Genomic DNA, 24,447 nt, shown 5'->3' on the forward strand with positions numbered 1-24,447 from the left:
ATTTGCTGGACAAGCCTAAAGGTGCATCTGTTTTTAGTAAAATTGATTTGAAATCCGATTATCATCAAGTTCGAATGATAAATTCTGACATTTATAAAACTGCTTTTCATACACAAACTGGTCATTATGAATTTTTGATTATGCCTTCCGGTCTAGCCAATGCACTTGCTACTTTTGCACGCATAATGAATCTATATTTCTTAACCATTAGAATTGTGTCATTGTTTTCTTTGATGATTTTCTTGTCTTTAGTAAGAATCATGTAGAACATGAAGAGCATCTTGCATCAGTGTTTAATCTTCTTAAAGAAAATCAACTTTATGCTAATCTAGATAAAAGTCTATTTTTCCAAGATAAAATTGAGTACTTAGGCCACATTGTTACAGAGGTGAAGGTTGTTAAGGGTCATACATTCAAGATATGAAGCAATAGTGTCCAAAGCTACAACTTAGATGGGCGCCCATAATGGTGTGACGGAGTATTTATGGCGATTCCCGCTTATTCAAGAGTGTGTGGTAGCAAGTTAGGATGAAGTCTTAATAAGTGATGTACTTCATGGATATATTATGAGAGTAGTCATTGTAATAGCATTAGGCCTCTTATGAGCCTAAAGTGCCCGGTTGGCCCACAATAATTAATGTAGCAATCGCTCCATGAGTATATATCCATACTCATGCACTGGAGAACATTTGCACCAAAGCCTCACCCCATCAACAACTTCCAGGTAAATCTCTGGATGGGGGGGCCATGGTGGGTGAAAGCCTGGTCAATGGTATAACCCCAAAGGCCAATTACTTCAAATGATGAATGTCGCTTCAATGAATCAAATGAGGAACTGAGAATCACAATCTCGTTCTGATGATTAAGTCTACGTTCCGCCGGATCCTTCCCTCTCTTCTTTTCCATTATTAACATCTCTTAGTGTCCCCACTAACAAAAATCACATGTAACCTTGCCGATGATTGCCAAAAACAAATTGAACAAAAAAAAAGGAAAAAAATGCTCACACAAATATGCAATCATTCGTAAAAACCCCACCCCCCACCCCATTAGGATTTCCCAATAAACCACTAACCTTTTCATTCACTAACTAGCTTTTCTTATTTCTTTCGGCGGAGGAACAACGACCATTGAACGTCACTCAACATCAAAGCCATCAACAAAGCTTGTCCACTCTCCCCACACAAAGGTCTTCAACGCGATCGTCTCACCATCAAGAAGGGGGGGATGTTAAGGGTTATACATTCAAGATATGAAGCTATAGTGTCCAAAGCTACAACTTGGACGGGCGCCCGTAATTGTGTGACAGAGTATTTATGGCGATTCCCACTTCAAGAGAGTGTGGTAGCAAGTTAGGATGAAGTCCTAAGTGATGTACTTCATGGATATATTATGAGAGTAGTCATTGTAATAGCATTAGGCCTCTTATGAGCCTAAAGTGCCCGGTCGGCCACAGTTTAAGTGAGTGTGAACACTTATGGCTATGTATATAAGTGAATATCTCTCATAATACAACATACTCTCCCATTGTGCAATTGAGTGTGCAATTGAGTCTTGCTCTTGCTAATGCATGCTAGTGAGTGTGTGTGAGTGAAGTGAGGTGAGATGAGGGACGAGTACCCGTAGTGCAACGTGGCGGTGTGACAACGCTCGCGGGAGGGGCGGTGGAATTGCTTCTCAAGGAGTTATAGAGCTTGGAGACCTCAAGGGTTACGAGCTCGGCCATTGGAAAGATCCTCACGACAGTTGTTGTTGCGGTTCACCAAGTAATCTCTTTTTAGATGTGTTTCAAGGAGGGTTAGGGTGAGCCATAACAAAGGTATTAAAGTTGATCCAAAAAAAGTAAAAGTAATTGAGACTTGGCCTACTCCAACATGTGTTAAAGAAGTTAGATATTTTCTTGCTTTGGTTGGTTTTTATAAGAATTTTGTTCGTAATTTCTCATCGATAGCACTTCCTTTGACAATGTTGCTTAAGAATGGTCTAGTTTTTTGATGGGGTGAAAACCAATAAAAATCATTTGATAGACTAAAATATTTGTTGTCTCATGCGCCTATCCTCCAACTTTTAGACTTTACTCGATTGTTCTTCCTCGTAGTCACTAATGCTAGTGGCTCAGGAATCAGTATTGGCCTCGTGCCATAACCTGCAAGGTAAACTTAGAGGTCTGAACATAACTCAAAGGCTGATCAGGCATGGCCTAAACGTTCTTATGAACATGAAATACCACAAACAGACTCAGAGGTTCATTGACTGAGCATGGCTCAAAGGCATAAAGGCATGGCTTAGAGGCTCGACGTGAACATGGACTGCAACAATAAAACTCGTGCGACACCTAAATTGGTGACCCTCGCACTCATCATCAAATCACAAATATCCATCATATCACTAAAATAAATATCCATCAAATAAATCCATAAATGTCAAATAATTCAAATATCCATCATATCACTAAAATAAATATCCATCGAATAAATCCATAAATGTCAAATAATTCAAATAATTCCAACATTCCTCCCTGGTGAAAAGCAAATGTCCTCGAGTTGCTTTTCACCAGGGAGGAATTGCATGTTTAGCAACTGTCCTCAAGTTGCTTTTCACCAGGGAGGAATTGCACGTTTAGCAACTGTCCTCAAGTTGCTAAACGTGCAATACCTCAAAGTGAGTACCTTTTGCAATACCTTTCGGTAACCTCTACATGAAAGAAAATATAAAGTTCAAAATATCCATCATCACAAAAAATCTAATTTCACAATATCAAAACCTCATGCTTTTCACCAGGGAGGAATTGCACGTTTAGCAACTGTCCTCAAGTTGCTAAACGTGCAATACCTCAAAGTGAGTACCTTTTGCAATACCTTTCGGTAACCTCTGCATGGAAGAAAATATAAAGTTCAAAATATCCATCATCACAAAAAATCTAATTTCACAATATCAAAACCTCATGCAATACCTCAAATCGGTGACCTTTGCATGGAAAAATAATTGTGTGATACCTCAAATCAGTGACCTTCACACATATCAATATCAAATACCAAAATAAACTGCCAATCGTATGATACCTCAAATTGGTGATCTTCACACGACTACGCTGCTCTCAATACCAAGTGTAAAATTAATTGCAACTGTCTATGAAAGGAGTCGATCAAGGTAGAGTGTGTAGCAAGGGCATGGTATGGAATTCACTGAGATTCTTCTACAGGGGATGATTCTTGTACTTAACCAATTATCTGACATAAAAATTGCCATTGCAAGTTGTAGTTTGCTCACGATCAACAATTGCTCTTCAGGAACTAAATTTTTTATATCACTCTCTAGGAGAGGTGGGTCATCATAAATGGGGGTAGAAGATGGTGTACCTTTGAAGGGTCTAAGTAGACTAAAGTGAAAGGAATTATGAATATTCCAATGGTCATGAAGGGACAAACGATAAGCATTGTCATTGATCTTAGCAGTAATTCTAAAAGGCCCATAAAATCGTGGAGATAATTTAATGGTTGGATGGTTTTCAACAGACTTTAATATGCGCTTTTCTAAGCGAAGCCAAACTAAATCATTTTCTTCAAAATTCTTGGGTCTTCTATGCTTGTTAACATGTCTAGTGTAAGCTTATTGAGCCTTAAGAATAGACTCATGAGCTTCGGCCAAAATACGGTTATGAGTCACAACAAAATCATCGGCCACACTGGAACTTCATGAGAAAGTCTAGTAATTGGAGTTGGAAGTTTCTTACCATAGACAATCTCAAAAGGAGCTTTGCCAATGAGGTGTGTTATTATATGTAAATTGCAGAAGATGCAAATACTGATCCCAATTTGCAGGAGATGAGATAGCGTAAGACCTTAAAAGATCTAAAATAGTGTTATTTGTGGCCTCACTTTGTCCATTATTTTCTGGATGATATGCAAAACTAAAATCAATCTTAGTGCCTAAGTCTGAAAACAATGCCATCCAAAAGTGATTACAAAAATGAGAATCACGATTTGAAATAATGATTTTAGGTAAACCATGATTTGTGAAGACAGTTTCGATAAACAATTGTGCAGCATATGAAGCATTCAATGTTTTACGACATGCAATGAAATAAGCTTACTTAGTAAATCTATCAATAATTGTCCATATCATATCATTTCAAGAAGATGTGGTAGGTAAACCTGTTATAAAATCCATAGAAATTTCTTTCCATGGTGTCACAGGAATAGGTAAAGGCATGAGTAGCCCTTACTATTTTCCTTGGCATCTTTTAACTCGTTGACATGTCACACATTCCACGACAAAAGAAGCAACGTCGTGTTTTAATTGTGGCTAATCAAAATATCATTCTATGGTGTGAAGAGTAGTGAGAATGCCACGATGGCCAACATATAGGGGACGATGCATCTCTTCAAGAATAAAAGATCTATAAGGAAGTGTAATGCATAAATGCTTTCGAAAGAAAAGGAAACCATCATTACATGCATAATCATGAAGAGACAACCAATTATTAGTTTCTAACTTGTGCCAAACATTTGAAAAATCAGGATCGGTAACATATGAGTCATGCATATCATGCAAAGAATGAATGTCAAGCACGGAAATGTTAGAAATAGAAGGTCGTCAACTAAGTGCATTAGCCACTGAATTCTATTTACTAGGTTGATATTGGATAAGAGGATGAGAACTCTGAATAAAAGGTGTCCATTCAATATGGCAGTCTGAGATAAGAGGTTAATTAAGAAGATATCTAATACTTCGTTGGTCGGACTTAATCATAAACTCAGAACCCATAAGATAATGTTTCAACATGTGTAAGGTATGGACAATGGCTAATAACTCCTTGCCATATGTAGTATACATAAGTTCGGAAGGTGTCAATTTTCTACTCTCATAAGCCAAAGGATGTCCACCCGTCGCGTCGATAGCAACAAGCATGATGTTATTGTTGTAGAATTTTATTTTGCACAACTGAGGACAGTTGTTTCGTCAAATGGAGGACTATTTTAGAGGTATATATTTATCATATTTTTCATGCATAATAATTGTAGAAAAATATGTTTGATTTAATGTGTGTAGAAATTAGCTTAATAAATGGAATGTGCGAATGTGCACAAGATTATTTTATGAGTTATTTTTATTGGCCACGTGCCAAATGTTTGTACAAATTATTTATAGGCATTGCTATATTCCTAGCATATATGCTAGAAGAGATTTGATTATTTACACTTAGTGCGTGAATAAGCTCTAGTGCTTGAGCTATTTTTGTATAAGTGGAGAATCAAGCCCAATTTTGTATGTGCAACTATTAATAGCTCCTTGTGCTATATACTGAAATAAAATTCTCAAAATACTTATGCCGTGGAAGTGGAGCTACACGCATGAGGGGTGATGTTGTTCTATTTCTCTTGTTTTTATGCTGTGTTATGCTCAATCGTATCAATTTGATTCAAGTCTATGCTTTAATCTTTGATGTATTTGTGGGGATGGTCACCGAGAGAGCTTGGTGGAGGGAGCTTTTCTTGGCTACCCTCTCTCTCTACTTGAACAATCTCTCTCTAACTATTGCCGCCACCATCTCCGCCCTCCACTACCCAAGCTAGCCCACACCACCAACCTTGCTCCTTCCGTTCTCTCTCTATCTATTACCACCGTCCCTTCCTCTCCCTCCCTCCTTTCACTCTCCCACCCTCCCTCTCTCTCCTTCTTCCACCGTCTTCCCTCTCCTTCATCTCCCTCTCCCTCCCTCCTTTTCAGTCTCCCCCTCCCACTCTCTCTATTCTCCGTATCTCACTCTCTCTATCCTTCTCTTTACTCACTCTCTCTATCCTTCTCTTGGCTCTCGTTCTCTCTCTCTATGCTTCTCTTTGCTAACTCTCTCTATCCTTTGCTCTCTTTGGTATCTCTCTCTCTCTCTCTCTCTCTCTATCCTTTGCTCTCTTTGGTATCTCTCTCTCTCTCTCTCTCTCTCTCTCTCTCTCTCTCTCTCTCTCTCTATGCTTCTCTTTGCTAACTCTCTCTATCCTTTGCTCTCTTTGGTATCTCTCTCTCTCTCTCTCTCTCTCTCTCTCTCTCTCTATATATATATATATATATATATATATATATATATATATATCCTTCTCTTTGCTAACTCTCTCTATCCTTTGCTCTCTTTGGTAGCTCTCTCTATCCTCCCCCCCTTTCTCTCTCTCCTTCATTTCCCTCTCCCTCCCTCCCTCTCTCTCTCTATCATTCTCTTACCTCTTATCCTCCTTCTCTCTCTCGCTCTCTATTTCCTCCTCTCTCTCTTTCTATCCATCTCTTTGCTCACTCTCTCTATCCTTCTTACTCACTCTCTCTATTCTCCCTCGCTAACTCTCTCTATCCTTTTCTCTCTTTGCTAACTCTCTCTATTCTCCCCATCTCACTCTCTTTATGCTTCTCTTTTCTCACTCTCTCTATCCTCCCTCGCTCAATCTCTCTATCCTTCTCTTTACTTACTCTCTCTATCCTCCCCCCTCTCTCTATATCCTTTTCTTGGCTCTCTCTCTCTCTCTCTCTATCCTTCTCTCTCTTTTGTAGCTCTATCTGTCCTCTCCCTGTCTCACTCTCTCTATCCTCTCCCTGTCTCTCTCTCTACCCTTCTCTTTGCTCTCTCTTTCTCACCCTTTCTATCTTTATGTCCTTCTCTTTGCTCTCTCTCTCTCTCTCTACCCTTCTCTTTGCTCTCTCTCTCTCTCTCTCTCTCTCTCTCTCTCTCTCTCTCTATATATATATATATATATGTATGTATATATATGTACATATATATGTATACATACATACATGTATGTATGTATATATATGTACATATATATATGTATATATATGTACATATATATGTATACATACATACATGTATGTATGTATATGTATATATATATATATATATATATATATATATATATATATGTATGTATATGTATATATATATGTATATATATATATAGTTCCTTCTCATTTCTCAACACAACATACTTAACTCATGTTTCATGTACAGATCCTCGAGTCTACAAACTCTTCACCACACAATATAGAAAATGTCGATTATTTATTGGTTTGTACGACATGTTGTACATAAACATTGTTTGCAACTGTGAATGATGTCTTATTGCAAAACCCCAACATGAATTCCTCTCACCCTCTTTCTCTTTTTTTTTAATATGTAAAATAAGATCATGACACAATCATAAACAATTGCTAAATCTAGACATCTTCTAGATCGACTTAGATTTATGACTTTTTGATCTTCTTTTCTCTCTCATGACATTTTGGGTGATCTTAGATGGTGCCCGCTCTTTGTTGTATACCAAAACGAATATTATGTCTATTTGCTATTTAAATATTATGTTACACTCTCTACTCTCTGCGCTGTGCTACATGTGAATTGGACTAGGTTATGAAAATGCTATTGTTGTAACTAATTTTTGCTGCAAACAAAGATTTTATGGATTGTGCACATTGATGTGCTCATGCACGAATGGCTCAAGAGATTTTACTAAGATTAGTTGCTTATTGTTTTATCAATTTATATCACAAACATGTGGTGTTTAATATGCTTTTAAGTATCTTAGGTATGTTATTTTGTATGCTTTTGGCTAATGTTGCATTAAACATTTGATGCATCTATAACGTGGTAGCTCTTTGCATGCATGTGTAAGACCTCAAAAAATGGCATGTGCACACACACTCACCCATCATGCATGAATCTGTGTTGCACGTGTCTATGCATGTACGTGCAGGCATATGCTGTGTGGATGTGCATGCTATGTGCATGTATGGTGTTCTGTGTATATGTGTGTTTGCACGTGTTCTATGTGCATGTGCATATGTCAGACGCAAACACAGCTTCAACAAGCGACTTGCTCATCACTGAAGAGTGGGCAGAAGCCACTTGGTGATAGGTTCATGGGCGGGACGGAGGCCACGGTTACTTATTAATGTGTGTGAACCGAACCTCTTACAATTTGGCGCCATTTTTGATTGGAGAGATTTTGGATGATCATTTCAGCTTCTCCTCTTTCCCCCATGTTTAAGATCCCATGGGTTCAGCGTCCAGACCCCATCGCCAAGCTCGCTCTGCTAAAGTCTCCTACAAGGACTCCTTCTCTGAGGACGAGGACTTCTTCATAACCGAGCCCACCAACGCCAAGCCTTCAGAAAGCAAGGATCCCACCAGAAGGAACCTAGCCCTCAAGAGGATATCCAGATCGCAGGTGCAGTGATTTTTCTGCTTTCCTGTTGCCTGCTTTCTTTTTCTGTTTCTGTGTACATTCGCCTCTCTGATTTTTGCCTTTTTCTCTTCTTTTTTAGGAGCGAGGAAATGCAAAGGTTAGGCCCTTCTCTCTTCGATTACTATGCATGTGCAGCTTGGGTTAAGTAGAACAGAATAAACCCTAAATTTTATAACCTAAATCTTAAATGTCAATCCATAATGTAAAATTTGAATCAAACCATGCATTCCAAATTTCAAAATTTCAAGCCTAGAGGTTGATTTAAACTCTAAACCAAAATATTAACCTCAAAACATTGGTTCAACCCTAATCATCTATCTCGAAGATCTAAACTTTTAGCCCTTAATCCTAACCAAAATCTAACTACTTAACTTGCAGACCGAAATTTTTAGCCCTCAACCCTCAACCCTCAATCCTAATCACTTAAACCTGCAGATTCGAGCTTTTAAGTCTAACCCAAAACTTCATATATGAGAAATTTTCTGACTTTAGGAACGTGCTGAAGCCATACAACTTCAAAGAGCCATCGAGGAGTCCCTTTCAAAGAATACAGTGAATGCAGACAGCCATGCAAGTGACAATTCAAGAGAAGTTGTTGACTCAGAGGATGAGATCCTGAGCACTCGTGCCACTGATGCAGCTGCTTTCCAGTGTTTGAATGCTGGCCCTGCCCAAGGAGTATCAGAAAGCATGTCTACAGAGGAAGCACTACCCCGGAAACAAGTGGATATTGATGAGGTGACAGCATTCACTTGATTGTTCCTGATAAATTTTCTTTTATATTTTTGATGTGGATTAATTTGATTTGAATGGCTATGTGCTGTAAAGCTCATGATAATTTTCTAAGCTCTGTTAAAACTTGTCAACAAGGAAGCCTCCACAAGCATGAGCATGATAAGAATCCAAATATATTTCACCTTACCAGTTTTTGCTTTTGCTTGCCCTTTGAATGGGTGCTCGCTAGAGCTGGCTTTGCAAATGCACTTTGGAGCTTTTCTTAGCTCAACATGGCACTCAACCCTCTCTAGGCGAGAAGTGATTAGTTCAAGTTAACTTTAACACCTTTGACCTGCCATCAAAGCTAACTTGATTGAGGAAATGCAACCATGAATCAATCCAAAACGAACAAAAGCATGCCCTTCTTCATAGTTATATTGTGCGGAATGCCAAGCACATTCAGAGAGTCCCTACTCTTAGACCTTATTGGGAGGCTTATGGTATCACACCTGACATTCAGAGGACTTTTTGGAGGAGATTGTGGCACTCTTAAGGAGGACATATATATCTTTCTTTATTTGGCTTTGTCTACTTGGTGGTCTTGCCACCAACCAGTGGAGATCGATCGTCGGTGTTAGCCCAACATGCCAGAGATGTGCAGGAGCTTTAGAGACAGTTTACCATTGCTTATGGGAGTGTATGGAATTGTGAACGCACATCTCCATGGAAGGATGAGGAGGGATGCTTATATTTCTTTTGGTGCTATCATTTTGTGACATTGTTGGGTCCACAACTTAGGTATGAGGGGAACGATTGGGATTTGGTCATTATGGTTAGTCAAGGGGAGTTACTCAGTGGTGTCGTCTTCAGGTCTTGGTGGAGTCCGGATGTAAGAGGATACAACGTGCGGCATATACAAGACAATACTCACAAGAAGTATGTAACATGCATTGTGGAAGCGTGTTCATGATTAATGCTAAGCAAAGAAGATTAATGCTAATTCTATGTTTAGCAAAGACACAAAGAGAAGGAGTGATAGACCTAATCTATTGCATATTGCCAAAACATGCTATATATACAATGATCTTGTTGATTCACAGCTTCATGATGCATACCAAAGATCCCTGTAGCCCGCTACTTGAAAACGCACAAAGAGAAGCTCTTGCTAATCCACCATTGTGTCCTTGTTGCGTTGCAGACTCTAACAAATGGATCTTCTTGATCTTTGAATGATGATTCTAATGAATGCGTAATGATCCTATTTATAGGGAAAAAGGTATGAATTCGCAATCAATTCGGTTTTGCCTATTTTTTCCACAAAATATTGTCCAAAAAGTCATTTGTGTCCAAACAATGCCCAAAAGGTGTTCCAACGATTGGGCTATGTCTTGGGTACTTCCGAGAGCTTGTAGGGCTACGAAATCTACTCCTAAATCAGCCCATATATTTGCCGATGAGAATATACATGTCTATGAGCATCGGGATTAACGGATGCACATGACAAAGTAGGATCTATCATAGCACAAAACTTTAAAACTCAAATTGCACAATACAAGGATGGAAAAGAATAGTGTATTATTGAAGTGAGACAATAGATGGCAAAGAGTAATGATTGATGGATTGTATGGGGAAGGAGTTGGCCGTGTATCTATATAGGTTTGTATATGTAGGGCGGCCATGACATGACGGCGTAGGTTTGCGGTTATAGTCGATGCCACTGTCCACGGTGTATACTCGGCCCATCAAGATGAACTAGATCTCCTACGGAGTTACTCCACCTCCCACGGCCATCCGAGGTCATCTTGAACCTTGTTTGGGGTCTGTAATGTTAGGAGAGTGTGTCCAAGAGTAAAGTCTACCTACTCCATGGTTGGACCGTTATAACGGTCCAGTGTAGCAGAATGTAGCCTATTTGGCAATGTGCAAAATCTAATCCAGGCTGTCTCTAAACCATCTGGCCTATTTGGCAATGTGCAAAATCTAATCCAGGCTGTCTCTAAACCATCTGGCCTCGTAGGTCACCTTCTCGTGTGAATACGGGGATGTTAGATGCTTGGGTGCTCAACCATGGCTACTCCTCATAACGGGAGCTGCACAAACATGAGCTAGCTGGTGCCTAGACAATAAAATGTGGGTGGAGTATTGATATCCAACACCCTTCCTCTCAATGTCCACTCAAAGATGAAGTACCTTTGTGGTCCAATGTCACATCATTAAAGATGCTTCTCTAGTTGGTCCCTACTAAGAGCCTTTGTGAAGATGTTTGCACAATTCTTTGGCGTTGAGCAGTAGACCATCTCGACCTTCTTAGTCAGACACGAGACATTGTCTGACCCTTGAATACTATTATAACCTCCAAAATTACTTTGTCAAAGTTAACTCTGTGTCACATTGCTGTATTGTAAGTTGCTTCCACACCACTCCCATATCCTATAGAATTCTTCTTAGCCACTATGCCTCACATGATGCAAAGCATGCAACTTTGTACTCATAACCTTTGTCGATGAGAGTGCAACAATGCGTTATTTCTTACTGTCAGAATATGCAGCGGAGATGATGACCAAATCTGGGAACACAAGAGCAAAAGCAAAAACGCAGGCAGAAAAACAGCACAAGAGAGAGACAGATGTAGGCGTGTAACTCTGCTCTATATACACAAGAAGATCCCGAGTAATGATACAAATAAGGCATGGGGGCTGAGGACCTATATATATCTCCCTGGAAGGGCAGTCGGCCAGCACTAAAAGTGTCCACGACTGAAGAAAGAGGTCCACGACTGCATAAATGCAGTCGGCCAGCTATCTGATGCCCACGACTGGTAAAAGGCAGTCGGCCAGCAGCCCTGAAGCCCACGACTGATGAAGATCCAGTCGGCCAGCACTGGGGTGCTCCCGGCATCATCTGGCAGCCCTCCCAAGCCTCAGAAAAATGGGAAAAAATAGGGGAAAAATACGGAGAGGGGGGAAAAATGGGAAAACACCTCATAAGGGCGGGCACACCCACAACAAAGGCCCTGGTGTATAAAACTAGACAGGAGATGACTTCTAACACCCCCTCTCAGCTCCTGGTTGTGTAACCAACCACTGGGAGCTGGGGTGCCGCCTGAGCAAATCCTGAGAGCGATTTCGTGAAGAGGTCCACCGTACTGTCCTCGGTCGAACAGAACTCCAGCAAGATGTCATCAGCAACAATCTGTTCACGAACAAAGTGCCTCTGGATGACCAAGGGTTCCTCCAGTGGAAGCCCAAACCTGCAATGTAACCTCCTCCTGCTCCGTAAAACTGCTCCTGGGGCATAAGTAGATCTCCTCGTGTCCGGATCTCCTCCCCAAACCGAGTCACTCCAACCGCGGAGTCGGACTACATCCAACAATCCCCCTCCTGTGTACAAGAGTCCATGATCCTTCGCATGCTGCAGAAACCACAGGAAACGCAATCCTGCCTCACAAAGAGACATCTGCAACCAAGAGCTCACCTGCCTCATTAGGAAGCTCCCGTCCAATCCGGTGTCCATCAACCAGATCAATGAACCATACAGCTTCTGAGTCAAAGAGACATCACACTGCTCACAAGGATCAACACCTGTTACGGTGCACAAGCAAGTCCTGGAAACCTGATGAAACCTGTCAACCACCCCCTCTGAATCCGAAACCACAAAGCCGGGAGAAACCACCTCCTTCTGCAAGTAATCACCTGTCACCTGCCTGGCTTTCCGAAAGGTCCCCGTGGAAAGAACATCCTCAACTACTGGAAGTTCTATGTCCCGAACACGACGAGACATCAGAGCATAAGTGACCTGTTCAGCTTCCTCTGACTCACGAACACAAGAACTACCAACCTCAGTACTGGAAAGTTCCTGCCAACTGCTGCCATCTACTGGCAAGCTATCCACCAACTGGTCTCGGAAAGCCCGCACCTACAGCGTATCCACACTTGAGTAGCCATTACCAGACTGCCACTCATCACAATCCTGAGGACCTGGGAGAGAGAGTGATGAAAGCCTGTAGACTCCATTCTCCACTCCACCTTCCCAAACCACTTGGCCCGTTGCTTTGTCCTGGAGAGCAACAAAATGCTCATCAAACTCCACCCGTACGCCAGTCTTGCAAACCTGATGCACTGACAACAGATGAAAACCAAGTGCCGGAACATACAACACCTGGGAGGAATGCTTCCCCCCTCTGCCATCGGGAACTATCTCTTGCCCTCACTGTGAACTGGGATAGTGGACGTATCACCAGTAAGAATATGACCAGAAAGCCTGCAGAGATCCTGTAAACCGGAACGGGAAGGAGTCATGTGCCTGGAAGCACCACTATCGAGAATCCACTCCCGAGTATCCGTTGCGGAGAGTCCTCCAATCTCCTCCCTGCCTGAAGAAAATGAAGCATCGGTGTCCATCACCTCCAGGTGCACAAAAGCCGGAGTCTTCATGATTGCTGAGGAGTCTTCACCCTTCTCGGTCTTCCGCTTGGGACACTGCCTCCAATAGTGGCCTTTCTCGCCACAATCATTACAGGTCCTTTCTGCCTTCAGTTGGGGGTCTTGTCCGTACCATAGGTGATGCCATACTTAATTACCTTGGATATATCGCAACACTCGCATACTTGCTTACACAAGAAGATAAGACTACCAACTAGTTTCTTGTATAAGATGTCATCCATAAGGTCTGAAGTGCCTTTTACGGACAACTTTAAATTAACCTCTATTGGGGTACATTTGGTCATGCCAAGTGTCTCGACTATCTCACTTGCATATTTCTACTGAGATATGAAAACGTTATTTGGTTTTTACCAGGCCTCAATTCCCAAACAATAATGCATGAGCTCTCACCATGTAAGAACACATGCAAAATCCAACCTTTTGAGTCTTGACACAACCACTGTAATAACAACTCTCATGGTTGCCATTTTGGCAATGGGGCTGAATGCCGCAGGTTTGAGTATAACCTTTGGTAATCAATCTCGTCTTATACCTGCTATTGCTTCCATTTAAGTTGTGCTTTACTTTGTAGGTCCACTTACATCCAATAGCCTTTTAACCTTGAGGCAAAGGCACCAATTTCCATGTCTTATTTGCATCCAATGCAACCATTTCTTTATCCTTGGCTTTCTCTCAATGTACATGGCCAAAGCATCCTCAAAACATGTGGCTTCAAACTCTTGCATAACCTTTGCCATGTATGCATAATGGTGAGCTGCATAACCATCATACATCAATCTTTGAATAGGATTTTTGATCCTACTTGACCTACGTGGTCTTGGATCTGTTCTTGGTGTCCTTACGGCTGCTTTAGCCTTTCTTGCACCAGGTGTCTTGATAGTTGGAATGTGTGAAAACATGCCTTTACTTGCCATTTTATCCAACCCAAAAGGGTATTTTTGGCATTTTATTTGTCTTTGTTGTTGGCCGATAGCTTACCTTGACCGACCAACAATCCTACAACATATAAAAGAAACTCAACATTATTCACTTCAACAAGCATATCACAACCCCGAGTCTTGTTGCAGCCGATGCTCCTCCATCTTCAAGCAGTGCATCGTTACCTTCTGCTGCTGCTGGTATTTTCGAATCTTCTGGCTGCGCATCCTCTCCTGTTGCTGCTACAGGTTGAGTATCTTCTCGTGCTGCTACTACAGGCTGAGCATCCTCTTCTATCTGCGTTTTTACCTACCTACAGCTACTGTTCTACAGCAACCTTCGTCTATTGCACTTCTGCGTTCCTCAAGAGCAGATCTGCAGTAGCTTTTCGCCTATAGTATATCAGTGTTTTATCTACAGCACATGGGACAGCAACCCTCTCTGCTACAGTAGAGCTTTCCAATAGGTTTACTGTAGCATCTACTACCTCAGGATCGCGGCCCTCTCCGCCCTCATTCATCATCAAAGACAACAATCCTTTTTGCTCCTTTACCTCGACATTGGGATGGCAATCCTCTGTGCTCATTTCTTCGGGACAACAGCCTACCATTTGCCTTGGATTGTGGCCTTCTCCACCCTTTTCATTATCACGGGACAACAGCTCTCTTTACTCCTTTAGAGTCTTACACTGAGCTCTTGTATTGGATTTTATCATATATACACTCACTCATTTCATGTTGTGTTGATTTGCTCTGATCTCTCATACATTTGGTCCTTTCGTTCTTTTGCCCTCACATGGTATCAGAGCTATCGTGAGCAAAAGGATTGAAGACCTTGAGAGCACACAGCATGGATCGTATACCCACGATTCCGGAGGACCAGCCTTTCTTACCAAATGTTGATTCTCATTATTCAGATATAGATCACACGGAGGATGGGACTCCTTATTCACTGGAGAGCCCCGTTTGAGGTCTTTCATTGGGAGACGACCAACCCATTTACACCTACTCACCCTCTACACCCTTGGCATCTCGTCTTTCTTCTCCGAGCTTATCAAACGTCACTTCCAGAGGAGGATACGTGCCTACAGCGAGTGTGCCAATACTAGACCTATGTATCCATCCTCATTTGGAGAGCCTTGCTACTTAGTCTAGCCGACAGCCTGACTTCGGTATGGGACTCTCTCTCAGGAAGGACAGGTATCTCTTCAGTCGTTCGGAGATCCATCATCAACAACCGTGCCGGTGATCGCGTCAGGTTCGTATGTGCCTTTGAGTACTTATGTTGCTAATTCTACCGGGTGTCTTCTTCTGTAGCACAGGCTCAACATATGGTACCATCAACTACCCTCGATCCTTGGAATTATGTGAACCCAAATAGAGGAGGGTCTAGGAGTACAATTCACTCCCAGATTTTTGGTGTTCAAGGAGGTAACATTGTTTTCTCTTCTGGTTCACCTTTTGTTCTTGCTTCTAATGTGTTTTGGAATACTGCTCAACCTCAAGCACAAATCCCTTCCACCCAACCCATGTTTTTTCTTGCTAGTGTTGGCGTGCAGCCGATAATTATTGGCTGCACCCCCATTGGGTCTTGCGTATGGGTTTTACCCAACACAAGTATATATCAGCACTATGCCTTTTGACACTGCGGTGCCACCCAACATTCCGGGGTATCAGGTTGTTTACCAACCCATCTTTGGCACTAATGCTTTTCTTGCTTATGTGCCCGCTCAAGGATTTGTGCCTCAGTTAGGTATTCCACCTATGCCAAGTGCCCAACCTTATATTCCAACTTATGGAGTACCCTTGCCAGGTCCTACACTTGTGCTTGGTATTAGTGGATTTTCTGGAGTTCCTCCTCACCCTTTACACTCCGGATATGGCTACCAATCATCTTGGACTCCCCCACCTCCTTCCTTTCACGTCTCTATGTCCAGAAATGCTTTCATAGAAAAGACTCGTTTCAATGGGTCTAATTACATCACCCAGGCTAATCTTATGGAACAAGTTTTCACTTCCCAAGGTTCTTGAAATGTGGTGAAGGGACTTGAACCAAAACCCCACCCCTCACTAGCACTTCTTGAAGTCATCCGGTATTGCAGGCTAGAAATGCCACTACCATAGTGGAGCTCATGCAAGGCCTTCTGTTGCCGGAGTCTTTTTCATAACTCCAGCAGTTCCCCTATGTCTCTGACAGATGGGCACACCTTGCAGAGAGATGCAACATGTGATTGCACGCGTCGCATTGATCTCGAACATCAAATCCAACTTTTCTCTATAAAAGAGAGTGATGCCTTGACCGTGAAGGTTGCTAAATACCGATGCCTTAACGTGGAGTACGTCACCATTGGCTCCGCCAAGTCTCAAGAAGACCAGGTTATCACTTTACTGAACAAGTTGCCTCCTAGTTTCTTTACTTTTGTCACACAGACCATTAGTCTAGAACCTATGCCTAACCTATATGAGTGTGAGTGGAAACTCTTACGCTTCGCTTGGTTGCATGCCCAGTTTTATCCCAAGAAATCTTCCTCCTCTACTCAAGAGGGGGTCCTTGTGTCCAATACCACCTCTACTCAAAAAGGGCAACAATGGAAGGGGAACAACAACTCACGTAATCAAGGCAAACCTCAAGGCAACAATACTGATCCCAAAAACCTTACCTCAACACCCACTCCCTACTGGCAAAATATTTCCAAAAAGAATAGATTCTACACTCATTGCCAAATGCCTGGTCATGTTGATGAGTGTGGCATTAAAGCCAAGAAAAATAGAGGCAACAACCCACTAACTTGAATCGCCAAAACAACCAAGGTGGCAACATTAGGGGAAGGGTGGAGTCTATAGGGGCCCTTTTATTTGGCAGTTTAAGGAATTGCTTTAAAATACTAATCATGCTTTGACCAAGGCTAGAGTGGTGGGGCATCCAGCCTAGAGGTGCCTAGAAAAAAGCCTTTTTCTTTTTTCTTTTCCAAAAAGTGATTGAAGATTTTACTAGATTTTACAATGGTTACTCCACTTCCCTCCTTCTTGGGATTTGAATTTCAGATTCTATTCCCTTCTCTCTCTTACTTTTTTCCCTCCCAAGTTACAGAAAAGTGTAGATCTACTTTCTCTCTGTACACTCTCTCTAAAACGTCCTTTTTTGATTCTCTCACATCTCCCTCACCTATATTCACTTCCCTCATGTCACATGCACTCTGCACTCAGTGCATGGTGACAAGATGGCTCATCATCAGAAGTGCAAATTAGAACCCAATAGGATGATAATTGTCGTACGCCGTGACCCTATTGTACATCCTCTGTCCAGGATCAGTTAGGCACGAGCTACGTAGGTGAGCTACGTAGGTCATTCCTCAGCCTTAGTGGGTCAGTCAGTCAGTCAAGTCCCTTAACCCACTTGGAGAGAATCATTCATGCATGTAGAGTCAGTAGAAGCCTTAGGGTTTGCATCAGAAAGCACTCTGCATCTTGCATGATATGCATTGATATGCCTGTGCATCATTTAGAACATCCTAGAAGTCTTAGGGAATTTACTAGGATTTATTTGGTATTTTTTCCATATTTAATAGTATTTATTTAGCATTATTTGCATTATTGGGTATTTATAAATATAAACTTTATTAAATGACCAACCTCCAGTTAGTATAAATAGGCTTGCATAGGGCTTAGTTTCTCATTCAGTCTTCATTGTGCTAAGAGCTCTCCTCCTCAGCCCTAGGAGTATCCTTGCCTCCAGCCCTTGGAGCTCATAAGCTTGTTTCTCCAGCCCCTTGAGAACCCTTGCTTCAGTCAGCCCCAGGCACCTGCCTTCAGCATCCAATCAGCCCTGATTCAGCATCCAGTCAGCCCTGATTCAGTGTACAGCCTAGCCTCAGTTCAATGCCAGAATTCAGCAGCAACTCCTTTGCGTTTCTGTCCAGCCATACAACAGCTCCTTTGCATTTCTGTCCAGCCGTACAGCAACAGTCTGCAGCATCAGAATACACATGCGTTTTTGTCCACAGAAGTTTCCAGCCCTGAATCAACAGTTTGCATCAGTATCCAGCCTTCTGTGCATCATCCATACATGTAGCAGTCATCTGGTGAAGGTAACACTGCATTCATAAGTGTTTTCAGCATTCTAACATAGCGTAGAACAGTCCATCTTCTTTTCTCAGCCTCAGGTGTGCAGCCCTTCCTCATGCCCTTGGGAAGAGTGCATAGGCTCGAGATCAGGTCAACTAGGTGTTTCTACAGTCGTGTACAGATCAGCCAATCTCCGATCCTCCGAGATCTTGCGTTTGGCTTATCTACAGTCCACAGTCATTCTCTCTAAAGAAATAAAGTAAATACTATCTCGTTATCGGAATAGGGGGCCCTTCAGTGGGTAATTCGGGACCCAATCTGGTGTACAGTTCTTATATATCTCTCTCTCATCTCTTTAAAGTTTGAAGTATTGAAATGGATTGCTAAACTCAGAAAACTCAGGATACAGAAGACTGTGTGAGCATTTGTGTGACAGGATCTCCCAATACAAAGACTTCCGTTGCATATCACATTGGTATCTTTGTCCATGACCTGAAGACCAGATTTCTCCCGTCCCAGTACATGACCGGTCTGAAAGACGAGTTCTATGGACTCAGACAGAACGTATCCCCAGTGCTTCAGTTTTTCGATAAGGTTATTACTTTAGCACAGCAGTTAGGGTTATTTAAACAGGCCAAGATGGAGCAATTCATTTGCGGATTGGACTCTAACATTCGGTTCACAGTTCGTAACTTTGAACCAAGTACATATGATCAGGCTCTGACTCTTGCTCAGAATGAAGAAATGAAGCTTAACGGGGGCAAGCCCAAGCAGGCATCTCAGTCGAGTACCAAACCCCAGCAGCAGCAATCAGTTGCACAGACAGGGAAAGGTAACGCGTCTTCTAAAGATGCTAAGAAGGACAGCAGTAATAGCTCCAGTTCAGGGGGTAAGAAGGATAAAGAACCTAAGAAAACCCTTGATGAGAAGGCTAAAGCAGGCATTACTGGAGGTTATCTTCCTCCAGAGGAGCAAAGGAAGTACCAGTCAAAAAATAGATGTTTTTTCTGTCATATTATAGGGCATGGTAAGAAGGATTGCCACAAATGGCAAGCGGCACAAGCCGCCAAAGCTCCTTCTGCCACAGTTGCCACCACAGCCTCCCCAGCTCCTCCAGCCCCGCCTACTACATCAAATGCAGTTCAACTTTTACCTTCCATGCATTCTATGCCATCCGTGGTATTTGATGCTAAGCAGGAGGATGAGAGCGATGCTGCTCAGAAAAGCCTCATCCGAGCTTATGGCTCTACCCAGGGCCGACAGTTTGTAGTCCTTTTCAATATGGGTAGTTCTGAAGACGCCATCTCTCCCCAGTTGGCTAATAAATTGAACTGCACATTAGTCCCATATCATCTGGATGTGGACGGGTTTACACCTGGTCTTTGCACCCACATTTCCCAGAAGGCACAACAATTTGCCTTTGAAGTTCAGAAGGCCTCATTTCAACGAGATTTCATCGTCTCACCTTTGTTGGGGTGTGACATGATCTTAGGAATTCAGTGGTTCCGTCAATATGAGCAGGACACTTTTACTATTTGTAAAGGTTTTCCTGAGCCTGTCATGATTCGTGGGGATAGAAGCATTCTTGGCATCCCATTAATTTCACATCTCCAGGCCAGACGAGCTATCCGCAAGGGAGCAAAAGGAGCACTCCTTTATGTTCGTACTCAAACAGCCCCTCCCTCAGTAGTAGCATCCCTTACATCTTCAGTCCCTCAGTTAGCAGACCTCTGATCCAGACACCAGGACATTATGCTTAGGGACGATCTCCCGCCCAGTCTCCCACCCTCTCGCCTTGAGGACCATCACTTTGAATTGGTCCCTGGATCAGATCCTCCTAGCAGGTTTCCCTATCGTCTTTCCAAGACTTTAGAGGGCGAGTTGGAAAAGCAGTTATCTGAGCTTCTCCGAGCCGGATTCATTCGGCCTTCTTCCTCCCCATTTGCTGCACCTATCCTATTTGTCCAAAAGAAGGACAAGTCTGCACGCTTTGTGTAGACTACAGGGCATTAAACAAACTCACTATCAAGAATAAGTTTCCTATGTCCAGGATAGAGTACATTTTGGAGCGTTTAGACGGTGCTAAGTTTTTCACTAAGATCGACCTCAAGAGTGGTTACCATCAGGTCCGCATTTTTGAAGCTGACATTCCAAAAACAGCTTTTCGGACAGAGCGTGGTCACTACGAGTTCGTAGTCATGCCTTTTGGGCTTACAAATGCACCCGCAACGTTCAATAAGATGATGTCTAGGATTTTCGCAGTCCACATTGGGAAGTGTGTTTTCATATTCCATGATGACATACTAGTCTTCTCAGCCACTGCGGAGCAGCATGAGAAAGATGCGGAGAAAGTCTTGCAACTTTTGCGAGATAACCAGCTCTACATAAACGCCAAAAAGTCTATCTTTGGTGTTAAGGAAGTTCAGTATTTGGGCTACATCATCGGTTCCGATGGGATTCGATTGGACCCATCAAAGGTTCAGGAGATCTTAGATTGGGACATTCCTAAGACCGCCCAAGAAATCTGTTCATTCGTAGGTCTTTGTCAGGCCTATAGCACACATGTCCATCAGTTTTCCAACCTTGCAGCACCTCTTACCGACTTGCTCAAGGGGGTGAAGACTCGCAAGCAGAAAGTCTCAGTTACAGGTAAGGCACTTGATGCATTCCGTGCACTCCAGAAAGTTGCCTCAGAAGCACCTGTATTAAAGTTAGCATCATGGGACGAACCTTTCGAGGTCATCACCGATGCCAGCAATGTAGCCATAGGTGCAGTCCTCCAGCAGGACAATAGACCCGTGGCATATTATAGCAGAAAGTTGGATGTCGCCGAAAAGAATTATTTGGTATATGACAAAGAGCTTTTGGGTGTGATCACAGCGCTCAAACATTGGAAGCCTTTTCTTTATGGACAAGCTTTCACAGTGAAAACAGACCACCAAGCACTTAAGTGGCTTCAGACTATGCCAAGTGCCCAGTGGAGTGATCGATAGGCCAGGTGGAGTCAAATCTTCCAACAGTTTGGAGGTATGATTGAATACATCCCTAGTAAGCATAACCCAGTAGCAGATGCTCTCAGTCGAAAGTCCAGCATCCAGGCAGTCCACGAAGCTACCATTCTCGAAATCACAGGGAAGGACTTGGATAGTATGAAAGACCAATATGTCGACTCCCCTGAGTTTGGTACTCAGTATAGTTTGGCCCTCACTTCTGAGCCTGGCCACTATTCAGTACAGAACGGTTGGTTGTTCTACAAGAACCGTCTCTGTGTTACTCGGGAAAAGCGTTCTGCTCTTCTCCACGATGTCCATGACTCCTTAGTTGGAGGACATAGGGGTATCAACAGTATCCTCGAGAAATTAGAACGGTGCTTTTATTGGCCAAAGATGAGGCGTGATGTCTATGCACATATACAGGCCTGTAAGATTTGTCAAAAAGTCAAGGTTCCCCATACAAAGAAGGCAGGTTTACTTCAACCTTTGCCTATTCCCGACGGACCTTTCATCGACATATCTATGGACTTTGTAGGGCCTCTACCAGCATCCACTAGATCCCGTAACACTCAGTGTTTTACCATTGTGGATCGCTTTAGTAAATTCTGCATGCTCATCCCATGCAAGCATACGGCCACGGCCGAGGGCGTAGCCCGTCTGTTTCTCAAGCATTGGTATCCAATTTGTGGTTTGCCTAGCATCATAACATCAGACAGAGATTCCAAGTTTACCTCACATTTCTGGAGGGCATTATTTGAAAACTTCGGAACTAAGTTGTAGTTGTCTAGTGCATTCCATCCCCAGACAGATGGCCAGACAGAAATTTATAACCAGTTGGCGTTTGATGTTCTCAAGTCATATTTTCATGACCATCAGTCCAAGTGGGAGCACTATCTTCCATTGGTCCAAGCTATCTTAAACGACACTCATTCATCCAGTGTCAGAGCTACATTATTTTTTAGTGGCGTGATTGAGTTTTGATAATACGCGTTACTTTTGTTGATTTTATGGAACTTTTTTGGAAAAAATTCTAGGAAAGGAAAATAAATTTTTTGGTGAACTTCTACCTCCTTGGATTGATGTATGCTATCAAAATATCTTGGGAAAAATGCTATTGATGTTGGATTTTTTTTTTGAGAGAATGATGCTTGCATATTTAGAAAAATCTTGAAAAATGTTCATTTTCAAGACATATGCTACTTTGTTGCTTATGTACTTCCAAATAAAAAGGCATTTTATATGTTTAGCATTTTTTACATAAGCATAGGGTTATGTTCTACATGCCCAAGGAAGCATTTTGGTTTTTAAAGCCTACATTAGGAGTTTCATTTTTTTTCGCAACCCCCAAAAAAAGACACTTAAGTGTCCTGTTTTGGTACCAAACTAGTGTTAAAGTTGCTTGCCAGTTGGACAATGCATGATGTTTTCCATGTTTCTTGGCTAAAACCATATGTTGGTCCAGAAGTGTTTGATGTTTCAGATGAACAACAGCCAGACGTGGTAGACGAGGCATAAGTGATTGAGCCTGAGCAGATCCTTCTTCATCGATGGAAGCATGGTTCTGGTTGACGGATTCGTCAGTTCTATACGAAATTCCGAGATCGAGGCACCCACGAAGCCGTATGGCTCGACGAGGAGTTCTTCCAGGAGTACTCTCAGTTATTGGCGGACTACTTGGAAGCCATGAACTTGCCGCCAAGCTAATCAGGAGGGAATGTCACATGCACTCTGCACTCAGTGCATGGTGACAAGATGGCTCATCATCAGAAGTGCAACAGTTGTACAGTTTTAGAACCCAATAGGATGATAATTATCGTACGCCGTGACTCCATTGTACATCCTCAGTCCAGGATAAGTCAGGCACGAGCTACGTAGGTCATTCCTCAGTCTTAGCGGGTCAGTCAGTCAGTCAAGTCCCTTAACCCACTTGGAGAGAATTATTCATGCATGTAGAGTCAGTAGAAGCCTTAGGGTTTGCATCAGAAAGCACTCTGCATCCTGCATAATATGCATTCATATGCCTGTGCATCATTTAGAACATCCCAGAAGTCTCAGGGAATTTACTAGGATTTATTTGGTATTTTTTTTCATATTTAATAGTATTTATTTAGCATTATTTGCATTATTGGGTATTTATAAATATAAACTTTATTAAATGACCAACCTCCAGTTAGTATAAATAGCCTTGCATAGGGCTTAGTTTCTCATTCAGTCTTCATTGTGCTAAGAGCTCTCCTCCTCAGTCCTAGGAGTATCCTTGCCTTCAGCCCTAGACTAATCCAGCCCTTGGAGCTCATAAGCTTGTTTCTCCAGCCCCTTGAGAACCCTTGCTTTAGTCAGCCCTAGGCGCCTGCCTTCAACATCCAATCAGCCCTGATTCAGTCTACAGCCTAGCCTCAGTTCAACGCCAGAATTCAGCAGCAACTCCTTTGCGTTTCTGTCCAGCCGTACAGCAACAGTCTACAGCATCAGAATACACATGCGTTTCAGTCCAGCAGCATCCCTGTAGGTCTGCGTTTCTGTCCACAGAAGTTTCCAGCCCTGAATCAACAGTTTGCATCAGTATCCAGCCTTCTGTGCATCATCCATACATGCAGCAGTCATCTGGTGAAGGTAACACAGCATTCATAAGTGTTTTCAGCATTCTAACATAGCGTAGAACAGTCCACCATCTTCTTTTCTCAGCCTCAGGTGTGCAGCCTTTCCTCATGCCCTTGGGAAGAGTGCATAGGCTCGAGATCAGGTCATCGAGGTGTTTCTACAGCCATGTACAGATCAGCCAATCTCCGATCCTCCGAGATCTTGCGCTTGGCTTATCTACAGTCCACAGTCATTCTCTCTAAAGAAATAAAGCAAATACTATCTCGTTATCGGGATAGGGGGCCCTTTAGTGGGTAATTCGGGACCCAATCTGGTGTACAGTTCTCATATATCTCTCTCTCATCTCTTTAAAGTTTGAAGTATTGAAATGGATTGCTAAACTCACGAAACTCAGGATACAGAAGACGGTGTGAGCATTTGTGTGTCAGGATCTCCCAATACAAAGACTTGGGCTGCATATGACACCTCACCCATGATGCCTTCT

General features: G+C 42.5%; 1 protein-coding gene across 1 annotated transcript in view; it reads left to right on the plus strand.

Moving 5' to 3' along the window:
* The first annotated feature begins 7,939 nt into the window (after positions 1 to 7,939).
* The window catches only part of LOC147635498 (uncharacterized), a 42,209-nt gene continuing 25,701 nt past the window's right edge, over positions 7,940 to 24,447 (plus strand). The window contains exons 1-3 of the mRNA XM_086802198.1: positions 7,940 to 8,210; positions 8,308 to 8,325; positions 8,721 to 8,966. Of these exons, the coding sequence (XP_086658324.1) occupies positions 8,037 to 8,210; positions 8,308 to 8,325; positions 8,721 to 8,966 (438 nt within the window). The 5' untranslated portion in view covers positions 7,940 to 8,036. The remainder of the gene's footprint in view (positions 8,211 to 8,307; positions 8,326 to 8,720; positions 8,967 to 24,447) is intronic.

This window comes from Cibotium barometz, chromosome 9 (genome assembly GCF_041138505.1).
Source record: "Cibotium barometz isolate CiBa-2024 chromosome 9, ASM4113850v1, whole genome shotgun sequence".
NCBI classification, from domain to species: Eukaryota; Viridiplantae; Streptophyta; class Polypodiopsida; order Cyatheales; family Cibotiaceae; genus Cibotium; species Cibotium barometz.